Below are 15,479 nucleotides of genomic sequence, written 5' to 3'. Positions count from 1 at the left end.
AAACTCTAGAATTAGAATACACATTAGCTCTAGAACGCAGAACATGCATATAATCATAGAACAGGCAACCATCTTCCTCTTTTAGCTGCTGCGAAATAAACAAAGTCCAAAAAACACAAATCCTTCTGCTGGTCATGAATTCCAAACCTTCAGCCCTCTACCGAACTCTATCCCGAAGTCCAACTCTTCTTCTTTAACCTACATAAATAAAATAAATAATGAACAGAATAGGGCGGGAACAGTGGATAATATTAGCCTCCGTGCCTTGAATAAAATCATGATTTTCTACCCATTAAAACTGTGGAAAATCTGCATTTTATGGCAAGGCCAAAGGCCAATATTATGCATGTTCAAAGTTTATCTAAAACACTGTCCAACACATTTTCCACAGGTTTAAAATAGAATCTTTCATAAGTTGAATCGTTGACCAATGAGCAGCCTTCAGAATTCCACTCAAACTAAAACCCCTCATAAAAGCTTTACTAGCCACCCAAATTATGTCCACCAACTCGCTTGCACATCCTATTAGGCTTATCCCAATCCCCCAAAATAGCCACCACACGTAACGCAAGTATGGGGCCCTGTTTGTGTCAAATTTCAAATCAATTCCCCACTCGTGCTCCACAAACCCCGGAGCCGCGAGCGGTCAAAGGAGCACTCGAGCACTTTACACGTCATTGAAGCCTCACGGCTTCAACTTCCACACGCGCTCCGATTTTAAAACCCAACAGCAAACGGTAACTGAAATCAAAACCTCTTTTCTCAAATGACTGTAACACGCCCACAAGCTTCTCTTTAAAAAGGTAAAACTACACACGTTACGCCTTCATGCTATCAAAGTCATTTTATGTCATCTTAATTTAATTCTAAACATTGCATCTTCTTGAATAAATCAAGATCTACTCAAAAACAAATTACCAGTCCACATACTCTTCATACATCCATCATACAAGAAGTCAAATTTACAAAATTATTAATAATATAATGATCTATCCAACCATACTACATTCATAAGAATTAAGATATGTATGGACTTATCTGTGCTTTGTGCAGCAACAAAAGAGGAAGATGGCTGCCTGTTCTATGATTATATGCATGTTCTGTGTTCTAGAGCTAATGTGTATTCTAATTCTAGAGTTTGTTGCTGCTATCTTTTGAGGAGCAATTAAGGTGTTATGCATAAAAGTGACCTCCGGACCTTGCCATAAAATCCTTTCCAACAGTCATCCTCAGATCAGTTGGCATTCTAGAATGCCAGCTGATTGCATCAGAGTAGAAGCAATAATCAGAGGTTACGAGGTCCTGTGGGGCACATACTGAAGCTGTGGTAATGGAACAAATACCTACCAACACAACACATCTCCTGGAGGCGGATAAAAACAACACGCAAAAGATGTATATATTTTACTTCTATATAGTGAACACACATACATGGACTCCTTCAGAGGGAAGACACCACAAAAGGAAATGAGAAGTTAATACCAGCAAGGTATAGGGAAAGAACTGGGAACACACATAAAAGGAAGGATGGACTCCTAATATGTCACAGTGCTATAACAATACAAATAAGATAAACCCTTATAATGAGGAGAGAATAAAAGATAAACCTAAATATACACACAGTTCTCAAAACGGTAAAAGGGAATGAAAATTCAAGGATTAAGGTTAAATATGCAATAATCCATGAATACAGTGAAATGAATATACACCGTGAAATGAATATAAACAATCACCTACGTAGTCCTTAAACCTACATGGTTTAACGACAGCCCGTCCTGTCCTGCTCATACTGCCATCCTCTGACGTGTCACCTCCAGCAGTGGTATTCTCATTTTCTTGTGAACCATCCATTCCACCATGCTGACCAGTGCTACTATGGTTCTGAATCTCATCAGTCATCAATACTCTGAGCATCATCTTCATCATCCCTCTCCCCCCCCTTTTCCCCTCATCCTCGACACTGGTCCTTAACACTGTTACCAGGCGGTTCACTAATAGGTGCATCCGCACCTTCATTGCCTTGTGGTACATCCTCATCATACAGCCACTCAAATCTGTTTGTTTCCTGTAGTTTGTCCCAAACGCTGACCATGCTTCGGAGAACTTTGATTTTCACCACCCCTGCACCAATTGTATTCTCTTCTCTTACACACAGAGAACGCAGACAAATTTCCCATCACTTAGTAATGCAGAATTGCAAGGGACTTTCTCGATTATTAGAGGGTGACTATAACGACTCTGGTCTTTTCCAATTTAACCATTTCTATTCACTCTCACCCAATCACCAATTTTGACACATACAACCTTGCTTTTATGTTTCAGTTCGTACTGTTTCTTGCATTCGGTTTGTGCTTGTAATAAATTCTCTCCTACTGTTTCAGATGACAAATCAACCCTCATTGCAGTTTTCAGCCATCCAAAATTATTTTTGGACATGGGAGTTCTCCTCCTCCAACTTAAAAAGACTGAATACAGTACTCTTGTTGGGGGTACTCCTGTTTGCCGGACCATCTTGTGTAATTCACTTATCCAAACTAGACTGTTAGTATTGGCCAACTGTACAATCCCCTTAACAACACGGTTACACCGTTCCATAGCACCATTCCCAGCTGGATGGTACACAGAAATAGTCTTGTATACTATGCCATTTCTTTTCACATACTTTTTAAAATTCTCTGTCATGAACTGGGGTCTGTTATCACACGGAATGTATTTAGGTAACAACATCGACAAAGACCTCACCTTGGCACCACAGATCAATCAAGTCTCTTCAGCCTGCTTTTTCACGTTAAAAGGCCTAAGGAAGATTCTCCTGTTTATACCTCTCTCTTTGAGAAAAACTGTGATAGGAGCCATGGTCTTATCGAGACTTGATTATTGTAATGCTCTTTATTTGGGAGTAGGTGCAGCTCAACTCTCCAAACTTCAATCAATTCAAAATGCGGCAGCGAGAGTTCTGCTCAAACTACCCAAACATCATCCCACATCCACTAGTATAAAACCACTTCCCTGGCTCCCATTGAGACGACGGGTCGATTTTAAGACACTCTGCCTGGTACACAAAGCCCTCTTTGGTGGTGGGGCTATAGATATGCAGTCCTTGTTTCGTCGATATCTGCTGTTGTGTCCTTTAAGATCCTCCTCTCTTGGATTGGTACACCTTCGAAAGATAAAGAAAGCAAGGTGTGGAGGTAAACGCTTTACTTTCTTAGCGGCCAAATTGTGGAACTCCTTGCCCCTACAGTTGAGACTTCAGCCTAGGAGATCGGTATTTAGGAAGGAAATTAAAACATGGCTCTTTACCCATCCCTGAACCTGTTGGTCGCTGTCCTTGCACCCCACTTAGCGCCAAGACGCTTCGGCAATAGTGCGCTCTATAAATAACTCAGTCAAATAAATAAATAAAATAACTCAGTCAGGTAACCATTCTTTAGAAAATACCCAATCCAGGAATTTGAAAATGCTGCTTGAGTCAGTTCTGTAAAGTATGTCTTTGTCAAGCAACTTAGGAAAATGGTCTATGAGCACGATATCATACACTTGTTCTCCAAATTCCCATATAGGTCCCACAATATCTATACGCACTCTTTCCCAAGGCATCCCTGGGCTTGGAAGAGGATGTAATGGAGGCCTGAGAGTTACCTGTATCTTTTCAGAATTTTCGCATTGCACACAGTCCCTCACTTTTCGTTCAATCTCTTTGTCGCAACCTGGCCACCATTACCAAAGTTCTTCTCTTTTCTTAGTTTTGCTAATTCCCAAATGTCCTTCGAGGCATATTTCCAAAATTTTACTTCTCGCCCCAAGTTTCAGGAGGAACCACTTTCCCTCTCATCAAGCATCTCAACCTCTACAAACACGTATATAATATGGCAAAAAATGCTCAATACCAACTCCGTTTACGCTCTGGTGGTATCTGGGTTTGGTGCAAAATAGCATGATGGAAGAGCATATGTATCCATTTTCACTACGATAATCAGTTAACAGAACCCCTCACAATTTTCAGATTTGTACTTTCTCTTCCATCTGCTGTGTCTAAATATGATTAAAGTGGATGAAACTCCTTCTGCTCTAGGAAAAACTTAGTAAGATCTCTTCATCTTTAAAGGGCCGCTGTACAGTAGCAGTCCAGTATGTGGTTACTTGATCCACTTGACATGTATCAAAAATACAACCATGGACCTTGACCAAACTGGTTATGAATCCATTGTTGGTTATGTCCTTCTTATGCCTTTTGTATATATTGTATTTTGTTTTTGGCTGGGGACATCCAATCCCAAATATCTGTGTCACAGTATCATGATCACAATATCGAAGAACAAAATATCAACAGGTAAGTTTCTACACATTTTTGTTATACCTACTCCACAAACATGTGCCTTGCTGATCTATATATCTGCAAGGTACGTGGATGTTGCGTTAAGAATGGTAAATCCTTACTTCCATCTCTGCACTAACCTGCTCAATATGTATTTACTCGATACTGTGGTTACAATATTGTGACCCAACAGTTCTTGGGATTCGAGATTCCATACTACAGCCTTTTTTTTAGTCATTCCTTGTTTTTTGATACCAATAGAGTCTAAAAACTGAAACTCAAAAGTCATGCATCTTAAAGTGTAAGCAGGAGCCAGGCTGTGTTGTGTTTTAAGGATTGGGTATTGTCGGCTCTTGGTGCTAACCATACATTCAGTCATATATGTTTAATTATGAGTAAATCCCAACACGTGTGAAGATCTCCTTTATTCATCTCTTTGATCATTCTCCCTTTTGTTCTCCAGCAAATCACCTTCCTGATCCCTGGATTTTATGACTACATGAATACAATGAATGATTCTTCTCTACGTCGGGCCTGGAAAGATGATGTGGACACTGGAACTGAGGCCCCTGCCAGAACAAGCAGAAGCCAGCATTGGGGCTGCAATACTTTGCACAATGTGGATAATGAGAGGAGCCAGAGGAAAGGTGCTTTGTGTTCCGAGATGCGCAGGACGACCCAGAATTTGTTTAGCATAATGCTGTGCTTAGTCTCCACTTCCCTAAGCAGAGTTAGAAGGGATTGAAGGCCTGCTAAAGGGGTTACATGACATGAGAACCTGGGTACATATGCCATACTGTCCCAGACATCTGCACATCTGTTTGTCTTTTACCCTTTCAGTCTTTTTCTTCCAAAAAGGCATATGACATAACTAGCATTCCTGCTCGTGAGAGCTTGCAAACGTGTGTAGGCAAATCTCCTTCCACTTTCTCTCCATTGTCGTGCTTTGCTAATTAATATTGACAAAGGTGTCAGAAAATGCTGTTCTTGAAGTCAGTAAATGACCTGCACCTGCTGTGTCCCAATAGCTTCAGTCTAAACTACAGTGTTATCTCATACAGCATCAGTAAACCTTCAGGAAATCACGACCTGTACCTGGCTCTCTGGCACCACATGAGTACATCTTGCACACCAACCTAGTTGTTTGGAGCCCCTCAGAATATTAAAATGAGTACCTCTTTCTCCCACATAAAATCTTCCAGTGAGCTGAACTCCCTAAAACTTTGCACTCCGGGGCAAGTATTTAGGGCTGGGCAGCGGTGACCAGCAAAGGAATATTTCCAGTACATAAATGAACTGGCTGCTCCCTCAAAAGGCGGCTCTCGAGCCTCTGGATGTGCCCGCTGCACTGCTACTGGACTATCTGTAATATCCTTTAGTGCCCTCTTGAAGTTGATTCCTAGAGCCCACGTGTTTATGGGACATTCATAAGACTGTGAAACCCAGCAAATGAAATATATTTAAATTAGGCCTCTCTAGGCATTTTTCATGGAAAGGACAAATGACTGGTCATTCGTGCCTCATTCCTTACCAGCGGTTTTGTGAAGCATGTACGAATGCTCAGTTATGTAGGGGCTTGAGTCCATGACTGACGATGTCCAGGTATCTCAAAAGCATAGGAGCCATACCTCTGCAAGGAGCTATTGGCTGCCTAAGACCAAACCAGGAGGACAGAGGAAGTGATGTGGTGAGTGGTCAATGTGGAGAGAGTAAAGTAAATTAAAGTGCCCTTTTAACTTTGCCTTGGGTCTTTTGGTTGCCATGGTCACATGATTAGCACAAGCATGGACATCCTAGCTGCCTCCGTGCTTAAGCAATTCTTGCTACAGTTCTGTTAAATTGGAAATCAGGACAATAGTCATTGCAAAAATGTAGGTGAATATTGCATTTTTCTCCTAATTTATAACAGTATCATGAACGTTTTTTCCCCATTTTCGTATCTATTGTAGAAGTGTTTTTAGACGTTAAGTGCTTGTGACTTTCTACATAAAAATATACTAATCTATTTTGCATTATCACATTGGTGCAAAGTAGTATAACGTAAAATGCACATAGCCTGTGTTCTATTAGATTTATGTGCTATCATTTTGTAATACCACACTTGGTTTGGAAGAAAACATTTGTCACCGTAAACAACCCTTATCTCCTCATAAGTAAGCTGTAGCAGTCACAATGGATTACAAGTAAATGAAGAAAAGAATATAAAAAAGTTCGAGAGAAATTAGAAAGTGGGCCTAATCACTCATTTTTACGACCTAATTTTTTTAAGTTTGTAAATAAGGTTAATGCTTTATAAAGGCCTGAGTTGCTCTACATATTAGTGAAGGATGAGCGAGATAGCCAGACAAATTATTGTGGGGGGGGGGGGGGGGGGAGACTAAGGTTTGGCTAAAGCTGGTGGTCCTAAAGGTATTGATACATGGTAACACCACACCCCAATATACAGCATTATCTGTGGAGAATTTATAGTTAAACATGTTCTGGTCCTTAAGTGAAGCTATGGAAAACTTTAAGTACAATAAATCTTATCTTGAGGAAAATGAAATAAGTTATAGGTGAAATGCTTTAATTAACCTCACCTTACTCTGGTTGCACTCAAGCCCTTTGTGTTTTTTTTCACACTGTGTCACTACAGGCAGGAACCAACCATATGCATGTCAGCCTTGGTCCTCCTCCAATAGAATCAGTTTAACCTGAACTTCCAGACAAGATGCCCTTTTAATAGTAACAAAAACACCCCACTCAATTTTGAGCTTTATTTCCTAGTGGGTATAAATTGGGCTTTTTATAGTTTCTATCAATATGCCCTACACTAGTTACCTGACCATAGTGGGTCAGGGAAAGACGAAGAACCAATTATTTCCAAAGTCTTTATCCAGTTTCCTTTTGTGTTAAATTAGAGTAAGTTTTTTTGTTAAAAAAACAACCTTTACATTTGAGACAATAACTCCGTTTGCACTTTCTCTATTGAGAACCATTATTATGGTGCATTTAAAATTGAGGATTATGTCTGTAATTTGGCATAAGGAAGGGGATTCTTATTGTCACATATGTCTCAATTTTAGCAAACCTGAAAGATCATAAACATGCCTTTTTAAATATCTTTTTGGCAGAACTGCTTATCTTAATCCTTAGTGTTGATTTTGATAACTCCAGAAAAAGTCTTAAGGGGGAATTCTTCCTAATTTCTAAAGTAAAAATTCCCACCCAATGCAATGTGTTAAGGTAAGGATATCAACATTCCTTTGAAACAAAAGGACTGAGCTGTCACATGCCTTTCCTCGTTCTCTTATGAGGGTAAAAAGCTACAGGCTGAGGTGTCCTCTGAGTTCTTCACGTTGAGTCTAGGCAGAGCTGGTAAGTAGAGTGCAGAGGATCCATTATTTCACAGACCACAGGCCTTTTCAGGGCCAAACACTTGTGTTGATAAATGTATTTGTAGATTTTGAAACAAGCTTGCACTGTTAAGTAATAAAGCAGCAGCTGACACTTATGTTCCACTTGTTTGGTCTAAGTGCTGAAGTTTCCATGGCTTCTCTTTTTCTAGAAGTTATCTTTTTTACCCTAGAATTTGTTGCAGGGCCCAAATTAAGTTTTTGACCCATGCCCTGCAGAAACCTCTGAAGTGCCTTACAGATAATTAGGAGTACACATGTCATTGCTGTTGCTAACCTTTCCCCATCTTTCTCCAACGCTAGGTCAGGATGCAAGCGTCTGCTCCTTGGGTAATAGAAATGTGGTAAAGTTACAGGAAAAAAGACAGGAAGGACATAGCTCAGTTCCTTTTTCCATCCAGCAGAAGAGTGGTGATGTTCTACATTCGACCCTAGCATCCTTTGTGGATACAATTTGCCCTGGAGATAAGTATGTTTTCCACATATTTTACTGCTTCTTGAAGACATTGTTGAAGGGCTCCTGAAATGGTCACAATGGAACTAAAAAAAACTAAGTTTGTTTTCCAGCTCCTGTCCACACTAACTCGTCTGCTAAATATAGGGAGGTGCAGTTACTTTTAGTCACATTTTCTGATAGGGCTTGATTTGCTATTTGCACATGCGCATATCCACAATTTTCACTGAGTATATTGGCAAAATTAAATGATGCCTCTTCTAGAACACTGATAGGCCAAGTGATCATTCTGTTGCCATTGGCACCCCTTCTAATACAAAATGATCAAACGGATGCCCAAAATATTATGTGGCAATATTGTGTGGAAATGCCTACAACTACTTAAGGCATAAATGTCCTAATGATCCCTCAAAATGGAATCTATGCGCTTTACACTCCGTCTAATATGGGCCTATAGTGCCATCAAGGCTTTCTGGTGATCTCATGAACCAAGAAACCAAAGGCCAAATGGTTTGTAAATATCATCATAGTCATCAGATGCAATATACCACCAAATTACAAGTTAGCTCTAACTGATATATATTTCTAGCTGCAGATTAGTTACCTTTGAATTTCCGAAGCGTCATACTGAATTGGAAAACTTATGTGTGAACAGTACCCCTGCACGTTTTCGGGTGGCTTGGTTCGGCCCTGTGCAGCATCGGCATTGTTGAGGCCGGATGTGATCTCGCAGTCCCCTATATAGGTGCCACCCAGGCACGCAGACGTCCATTCTTTTGTATCCGAGCCATTTAGCGCTGATCCAAGGAAGAGCTACCCCTCTGTCTCTTTCTGACAGCCTTTTTTTGGCATTTTGTCGAAGATTTTTTTTGTGTGTTTTGAGAATGTCATGTAGAAAGGTAGGTTTTAAACCATGTGGTGTCTGTTACTGCGCTATGTCGGTTACCGACCCACTCTTTGTATGCATATGGTGTCTCAAGCGCGACCACAACTCAAAGTCGTGCTCAGACTGCTGGGCCATGGCGCCGAAAGCATTAAAGGAGCGGTCGTGTAAAGTTGCTTTCGGCCCAGGCAGTTGACACTTTCTAGCTCGACTCCTAGGAGGTCTCTGTCCCGATCGAGAAGAAGGTCGCGGGACAGCTCCAGGAGCCCCAAGTCCTCTTCTTCGCACTCAAGGTCCTCGGGACACTTGTGGAAGAGGCACAAAAAGAAGTCTAAACCAACTTTGCCTTCACCTCTGCTGTCGAAAATTGACCAGACAAGTGGGTAACATATGCGTTCCAGGCATAGTTCTGCAGAGTAGTTGCCAAATCTGACTCCGCTCCTCCTCCCGTTTCTGGGATCCAAAGCGATCCTGCTCAAATTAAAACGTTTTTACGAGGCCATGTGTCGAGTATTTGAGGTGGCCGACCCCTCTGGCGCACCTTCAGGCCCCACAGGGTCAGAGGAGGCCACATCAGGTTCAGCGCTGATGGCTCCGGTGGGGTCTGATGGATCCAATCACGGATCCGGATCGGCGCCGGTGGTGCCAACGCGACTTTCTAAGGCGCCAGTTTTGACACTGATGCTACTGGCGCCAGCCCCATTCTCATCCGTGACGAGTCGGAACGGCGTCGGTCAACGTCGATTTCGGGGCTGACAGAGCCCATTTGTTCTAGGTCGTTGCCTGAGCGTTTTGTGGAGCATACAGGCATGGGGGAAGAGTGGGAAGGGGCATTGGACACTTTAGAACACCAGTTGAACATCCCTGATGAGAATTTGGACAGGTATGAGAATGAGGAGAGGCCAGTGGACTGCATTCCTCTCCAGATACTGGTATGCTCTCTCCACCTACCGTGGCTACGGAGGAGGGAGCATCTTATGTAATGGTGGTGAAGAGGGCAGCGAAGACCCTGGACCTCGAACTTCCCTCGGTGGCTGTCAAGACTAACCACTTTACCGAACTGCTTCAGCCTGGGGCGTCCTCTTCCAAATCCTATTGCGTTTTAACAAAGCACTGACTGATGACCTTCTAGGAACTTGGTCCAAGCCCAACACAGGTGCTCCTGTAAACAGGACAATTGTCTGCCACCATTGCCCTACACCGGGTGCTCTTAGTTTCGTCAGTGAACACCCCACCCCTAAGAGCTTGGTAATCCAAGCATCCACGTCACATGGCACGTTCCCTGCCGCTCCCCGTACAGGGAATCCAAGAGGCTGGACACACTTGGGAAGATCTTTTCTTCCACAAGCCTGGCATTACGGTCAGTGAACAATGCATGCCTTTTTGGCCGTTACTCCCATACCCTATGGGAAACGGGTGGGCAAGTGCTGCCGCAGGTCCCGGAGGAAGCTATCCATCCTTTCCCAAGCAGTGAAATACGAGAGGGATGCAGCAAAGTTCACCATTAGGTATGGTCTGGATTTGACTGACTCACTGGGCAGGACGGTTTCGTCGACAATGGCCTTGCAGCGCCACATCTGGCTTTCGGGGGATGTCTGGGCCAACCTCATGGACATGCCCTTCGATGGGACTCATCCCTTTGGAGAGAAGATCATCTCGGCGCTGGAGCTCTTCAAGGACTCGCGGACTATGGCCAAGTCCTTGAGCCTCTCAGTGACACCTCGTGCCTGGTCTGCCTTTTGCTCCTTTTGTGGCTACGGAAGGGGCGTGTCAACGCACCAATCACATCCCGGGATCCGTCCTGTGCAGGCTTTCCAAGTTGTGCGAGGATGTGGGTGCTTTGCATTCCTACCCCGTTAGAATGGTAGCAATAATTCATCTGGCACCACCCCCGGCAGCTGCAGCCTCTAAGTCCTCCTAGTTTGGTTCTGCAAGACCTTGGATGCCCAGTTGAAGGGAGAATCTAACATCATCTCCTTCGCTGGCAGTCCATAACATTGGACAAATGAGTCTTGCAGATCATTCGGATGGTTACTCCCTTCCTTTTCAATCTTTCCCTCCTCCTTTATCGCCATCTCAAGAGTGGATGGCAGAGGATCATCTGGTAATTGCTCCCAGAGGAATTTCTAGCTCGCCTGGCCAAGGGGCTATAGTGGGGTTCCGATTTCATAAGCAGGCAGTGGTTGTTATTCCCACTAGTTTCTGATAACCAAAAATAAACAAGGGTCATGGACCTATTCTAGACCTCCGAACTGTCAATCTCTTCCACAAAAAGGAGAAATTCAAGATGCTCATGTTGGCTCAGGTCTTGTCTGCCCTAGACCAAGGATACTGGCTGGTTGTGTTGCTGTTATCCAGGATGCGTATTTTCACATCCCCATCCTACCTGCCCACAGGCGTTACCTGCGGTTCAAGGTAGGCCACAAGCACTTTCAATTTATTGTGTGATCATTTGGGCTTACCAACACCCCTCGGGTGTTCACAAGGTGATAGCAGTGATCACCTCTTCTGTGTAGGTTAGGGGTTTATCTTACCCTACCTTGCTGACTGGCTGTTGAAGGCGGCCTGTCCCCAGTATGTTGTCTCCCACCTCCAGACTACAGTGGACCTTCTGCCTTCGCTGGGGATCACTTTAAACATGCCAAAGTCACACCTGACTCCTTCTCAGAAGCTCCCTTTCATCAGGGCTTTTCTGGACACAGTACAGTTTCGGACCTATCCTCCTGGGCAGCGAGTCCAGGATATTCAAGTTATGATAACGATGTTTTAGCCTCTATCTTGGATTTCGGCGAGAAAGACTGAGGCTGCTTGGCCTCATGGCCTCCAGCATCCTGGTGGTGAATCATGTCAGGTGGCATATGTGGGCTCTGCAGTGGGACCTGAAGTTCCAGTGGGCTCAGCATCAGGGGAATCTCTCGGACACTTCCAAATCTCAAAGGGAACTGCAAAAGACCTGCAGTGGTGGCTTAGGAACCGCGATTCGGCCAAAGGCAGACTCCTTTCCCTTTCCAAACCATACCTGACAGTAGTATCAGGTGCGTCACTTCTTGGAAGGGGCGGCCATCTGGGAGAGGTGGAGATCAGAGGAATCTGGTCTCAGGTGGAATCCGTACTCCACATCAACCCGCTGGAGCTCCGGGCGATCCGACTGGCATTGTAAGCATTTTGTCCCTCTGTCAAGGGGAAGTTAGTGCAAGTGTTCACGGACAACACTACCGTCATGTGGTATTGCAACAAGCAGGGCTGGGTAGGGTCATGGACCTTTTGTCAAGAGGCCCTGCGTCTCTGTACTTGGCTGGAACAGCAGAGTATAACCCTGGTAGTTCAAGATCTGGCAGGTTCTCTGAACACTAGGGCGGAAGAACTCAGCCTTCGGTGCCTAGCAGATCACAAGTGGTGTCTCCATTCGGATGTGGCACAAGGACTCTTTCAGCTATGAGGAGAGCCTTGGTTAGATTGGATCACCTCCGAAGAGAACACGCAATCTCAGCAGGATTGCGCATTGGAGTTTCCAAGGTGGCTATTACTCGGAGATGCCTTTCATCACAAGTGAAGCTCAGGCCTCCTGTACGCTTTTCCACCCCTACTGCTTCTGCCCAGAGTTCTCAAAAAGATCAAGAACGACTGGGCACAAATCCTTCTTGTGGTTCCGGACTGGGCATGGAGAGTTTGATATACTGAGGTTCTTCGAATGAGCATCAACCTACGATCAGGCTGCCCCTTCGGGAGGATTTTCTGTTGCAGCAGCTGGGGAGGGTCCTCTACCCGAACATCTCAACACTCCGCCTCCTTGCATGGAGATTGAGCGGCAACAGTTAATAGCTCTTAACCTTCCTCCCAAAGTCTGTAAAGTTATCTTGGTGGCCAGGCGGCCCTCCATCAAAATAGCATACCGTTGGCAAAACTTGTGAAATATTGTACAGAAAAGTCTATTAACACTCTTTCTGCCCCTCTTTCTGATATTATTCTCTTCATTCTTACCCTTGCCCAGCAGGTCCCTGCTCTGCGCACTCTCAAGCATTATCTCTCTGCTTTGTCGCTTTCCTGCGGCTGCCCAGCCAACCCTCTTTGTTTAAGTTCCGTATTGTACACAGGTTTCTGAACCAGCTTGTTCATATGTTTTTCCCTTCATAATGCCTCATTTTTTAATCTGTTTCTAACTTACCTCATGTGTGCTCCCTTTGAGCCACTTCACAGTTGTCCCCTCCGGTTGGTTACCATCAAGACTGCCTTTCTTGTGGCAATTACATCTGCCCGTAGTACGAGTGAGCGACAAGCTTTATCATCCAAGCCCCCTAATCTTATGGTATTCCCGGACAAGGTGGTGCTTCACTGCTGATCCTCTTTTATACCTAAGGTGGGGACTCTATTCCATTTGGGACAATGCGTCACCTTGCCAGCTTTTTATGCTACTCCATATCCCTGTAAAGAGAAGGAGTGACTCCACCAGTTGGACCCAAAAAGAGCATTATTTTTCTACCTTGACCACAGTTCAGAAACAGACCATTTCGCGCCGGGTCGTATTCTGTATCAAGGTTTGCCACGCCCTAGCTATAAAGCAGTCTCCTAAAGGCTTACAATCCCATTCTACCAGAGGAAAAGCTGCTACCAAGGTGTTAGGTCTTGGAGTTCCAGTCCTGGAGATCTGCCAGGCAGCAACTTGGGCGTCCCTGCACACGTTAAAATGTAAATTGCTACTTGTATAGCGCACTACTCACCCGCAAGGGTCTCAAGGCGCTTGTACGAATACCGCTGTGGAACCCATCCTGGCTTTCCCTGTGAGGCAACCACTCCTGGGCACCCCCAAGGTGGAGGCCAGGCATCCTTAGCGTTGTGGGGGCCGTTGTGGAGATTAAGCAAGCTATTGCCCAGAGTTGCAGTGTGGGACTCCATGATTGGAATGGCACCTAGGCGAGAATTATCAGGTCCGTGGAATTTTTGAGCCCAAGACCCGCCGGGGCGGGGAATTGAACCCTGGTCCCGGGCTAGACCTCTGCATCACGGTCTGCCGCTCTAATCATTGAGCCACATTTCTCCACGTTTGCCAATCACTAGTGCCTGGTCAATCTGGTCCGCAGGGATGGGCCTTTTGCCTGTTCGGTCCTGCAGGTATTTGTAGTATAGCCAATTTGTCCGCAGCGCACCGCCAGAATGGTATGGCTTGGGTATCTATTCAAAGGAAAGGAATCTGCAGCTAGAAGTCTCCATCAGATGAACAAGTTACTTACCTTCTGTAGCGCATTATCTGGTAGAGACAATATCTAGCTGCAGATTCCTTACAGACCTACCCATGCCTTTCCGCTCTGGGGCCATATTTCTAGGGCTAGGTTTGTTCCCCTTTTGGGGCCCTAGGTTTGACACACACTAGTCAGTTTGCTTCATGGCTCTGTGCTCCTGGCGTAGAAAATTCATGGAAAATAACTGATGTCTGGGCTCCTGGGTGGCGTTCATATATGTAACAGCAACATCACATCCGTCGCCGACTCACATAACTGAACTAAGCTACCCAACTCCGCACAGTGGTACTACTCACGCAAAAGTTTTTAGATCCAGTCTGACACCTGGGAAATTCAAAGGTAAAGAATCTGCAGCTAGATATTGTCTCTACCAGATAATGTGTTACTGAAGGTAAGTAGCTTGTTCTTTTATCTTATAAGTTTATTTTGAGGCAGTTAGCTTGAAAGGGTTATTTTTTTAAAGGAAAATGTTCATTGAAAACACTAAACGAAATGATGAACAGTTCTGTTTGACTGTAGAACTAAATGACAAAATAATTGTGTAGTTAAGAAAGCAGAATTGTGCAACACAACCGTTGCTTTGAAAAAATAAACACACATTTTGTCTTTTGAAGGGGGAAATTTTTGAAGTCGTTTGCTGCAGCGTACAGCTAACAGTGAGCACTGTTTCTGTTAGAATGTTCAGGGTTTGTTTACCTTACATGAATAGAATGGTGATTAAACAATGAATGAAGGTAAAGATGCACAAAGTAGTTTGGGGCTCTCGCATTCAATTTTAAGTCAGAGTTTAAGGGTGGCTGTTTGAATTTGTGTTTACACTTATGTACATGATGTTTATATATCATTTTTTAGTTTAATAGTTTTTTGTTGCAAATCTTTTTTATTGAAAGTACAAATTAAAAAAAACAATACAACAATCAAGCAATCATGAGAAAAGAGAAAATGGAAAGAAGGGAGAGAAGAGAAGAAGAAGAAGAGAGGAATAGAAAGAGAGGAAGGACAGGGGCACGGGATAAACAATGCCCAAAAAAAGAGAGAAAATAAAAATTGGCAAATGAAAACATAAAAGAGAAAGCCATGGTACGTTACAAAGCTGTCATTGAAAAAGGACAGTACTCTGGGAGAGAAAAGACATCCAAACTGCAAGGTGGGGCTAGATGGTGACAAGTCCCGCTAGGGGGGTGAGGCTGCG

General features: G+C 43.9%; 1 protein-coding gene across 2 annotated transcripts in view; it reads left to right on the top strand.

Moving 5' to 3' along the window:
- Positions 1 to 15,479, top strand: part of PASK (PAS domain containing serine/threonine kinase) — a 1,318,755-nt gene that overhangs the window by 478,810 nt on the left and 824,466 nt on the right. For both annotated transcript variants that reach the window (XM_085634144.1, XM_085634145.1), the window contains exons 8-9: positions 4,782 to 4,965; positions 8,017 to 8,182. In XM_085634144.1, coding sequence (XP_085490270.1) covers positions 4,782 to 4,965; positions 8,017 to 8,182 — 350 coding nt within the window. The remainder of the gene's footprint in view (positions 1 to 4,781; positions 4,966 to 8,016; positions 8,183 to 15,479) is intronic.

This window comes from Triturus cristatus, chromosome 11 (genome assembly GCF_964204655.1).
Source record: "Triturus cristatus chromosome 11, aTriCri1.1, whole genome shotgun sequence".
Lineage (NCBI taxonomy): Eukaryota > Metazoa > Chordata > Amphibia > Caudata > Salamandridae > Triturus > Triturus cristatus.
This window is presented reverse-complemented; position numbering and strand designations above follow the sequence as displayed.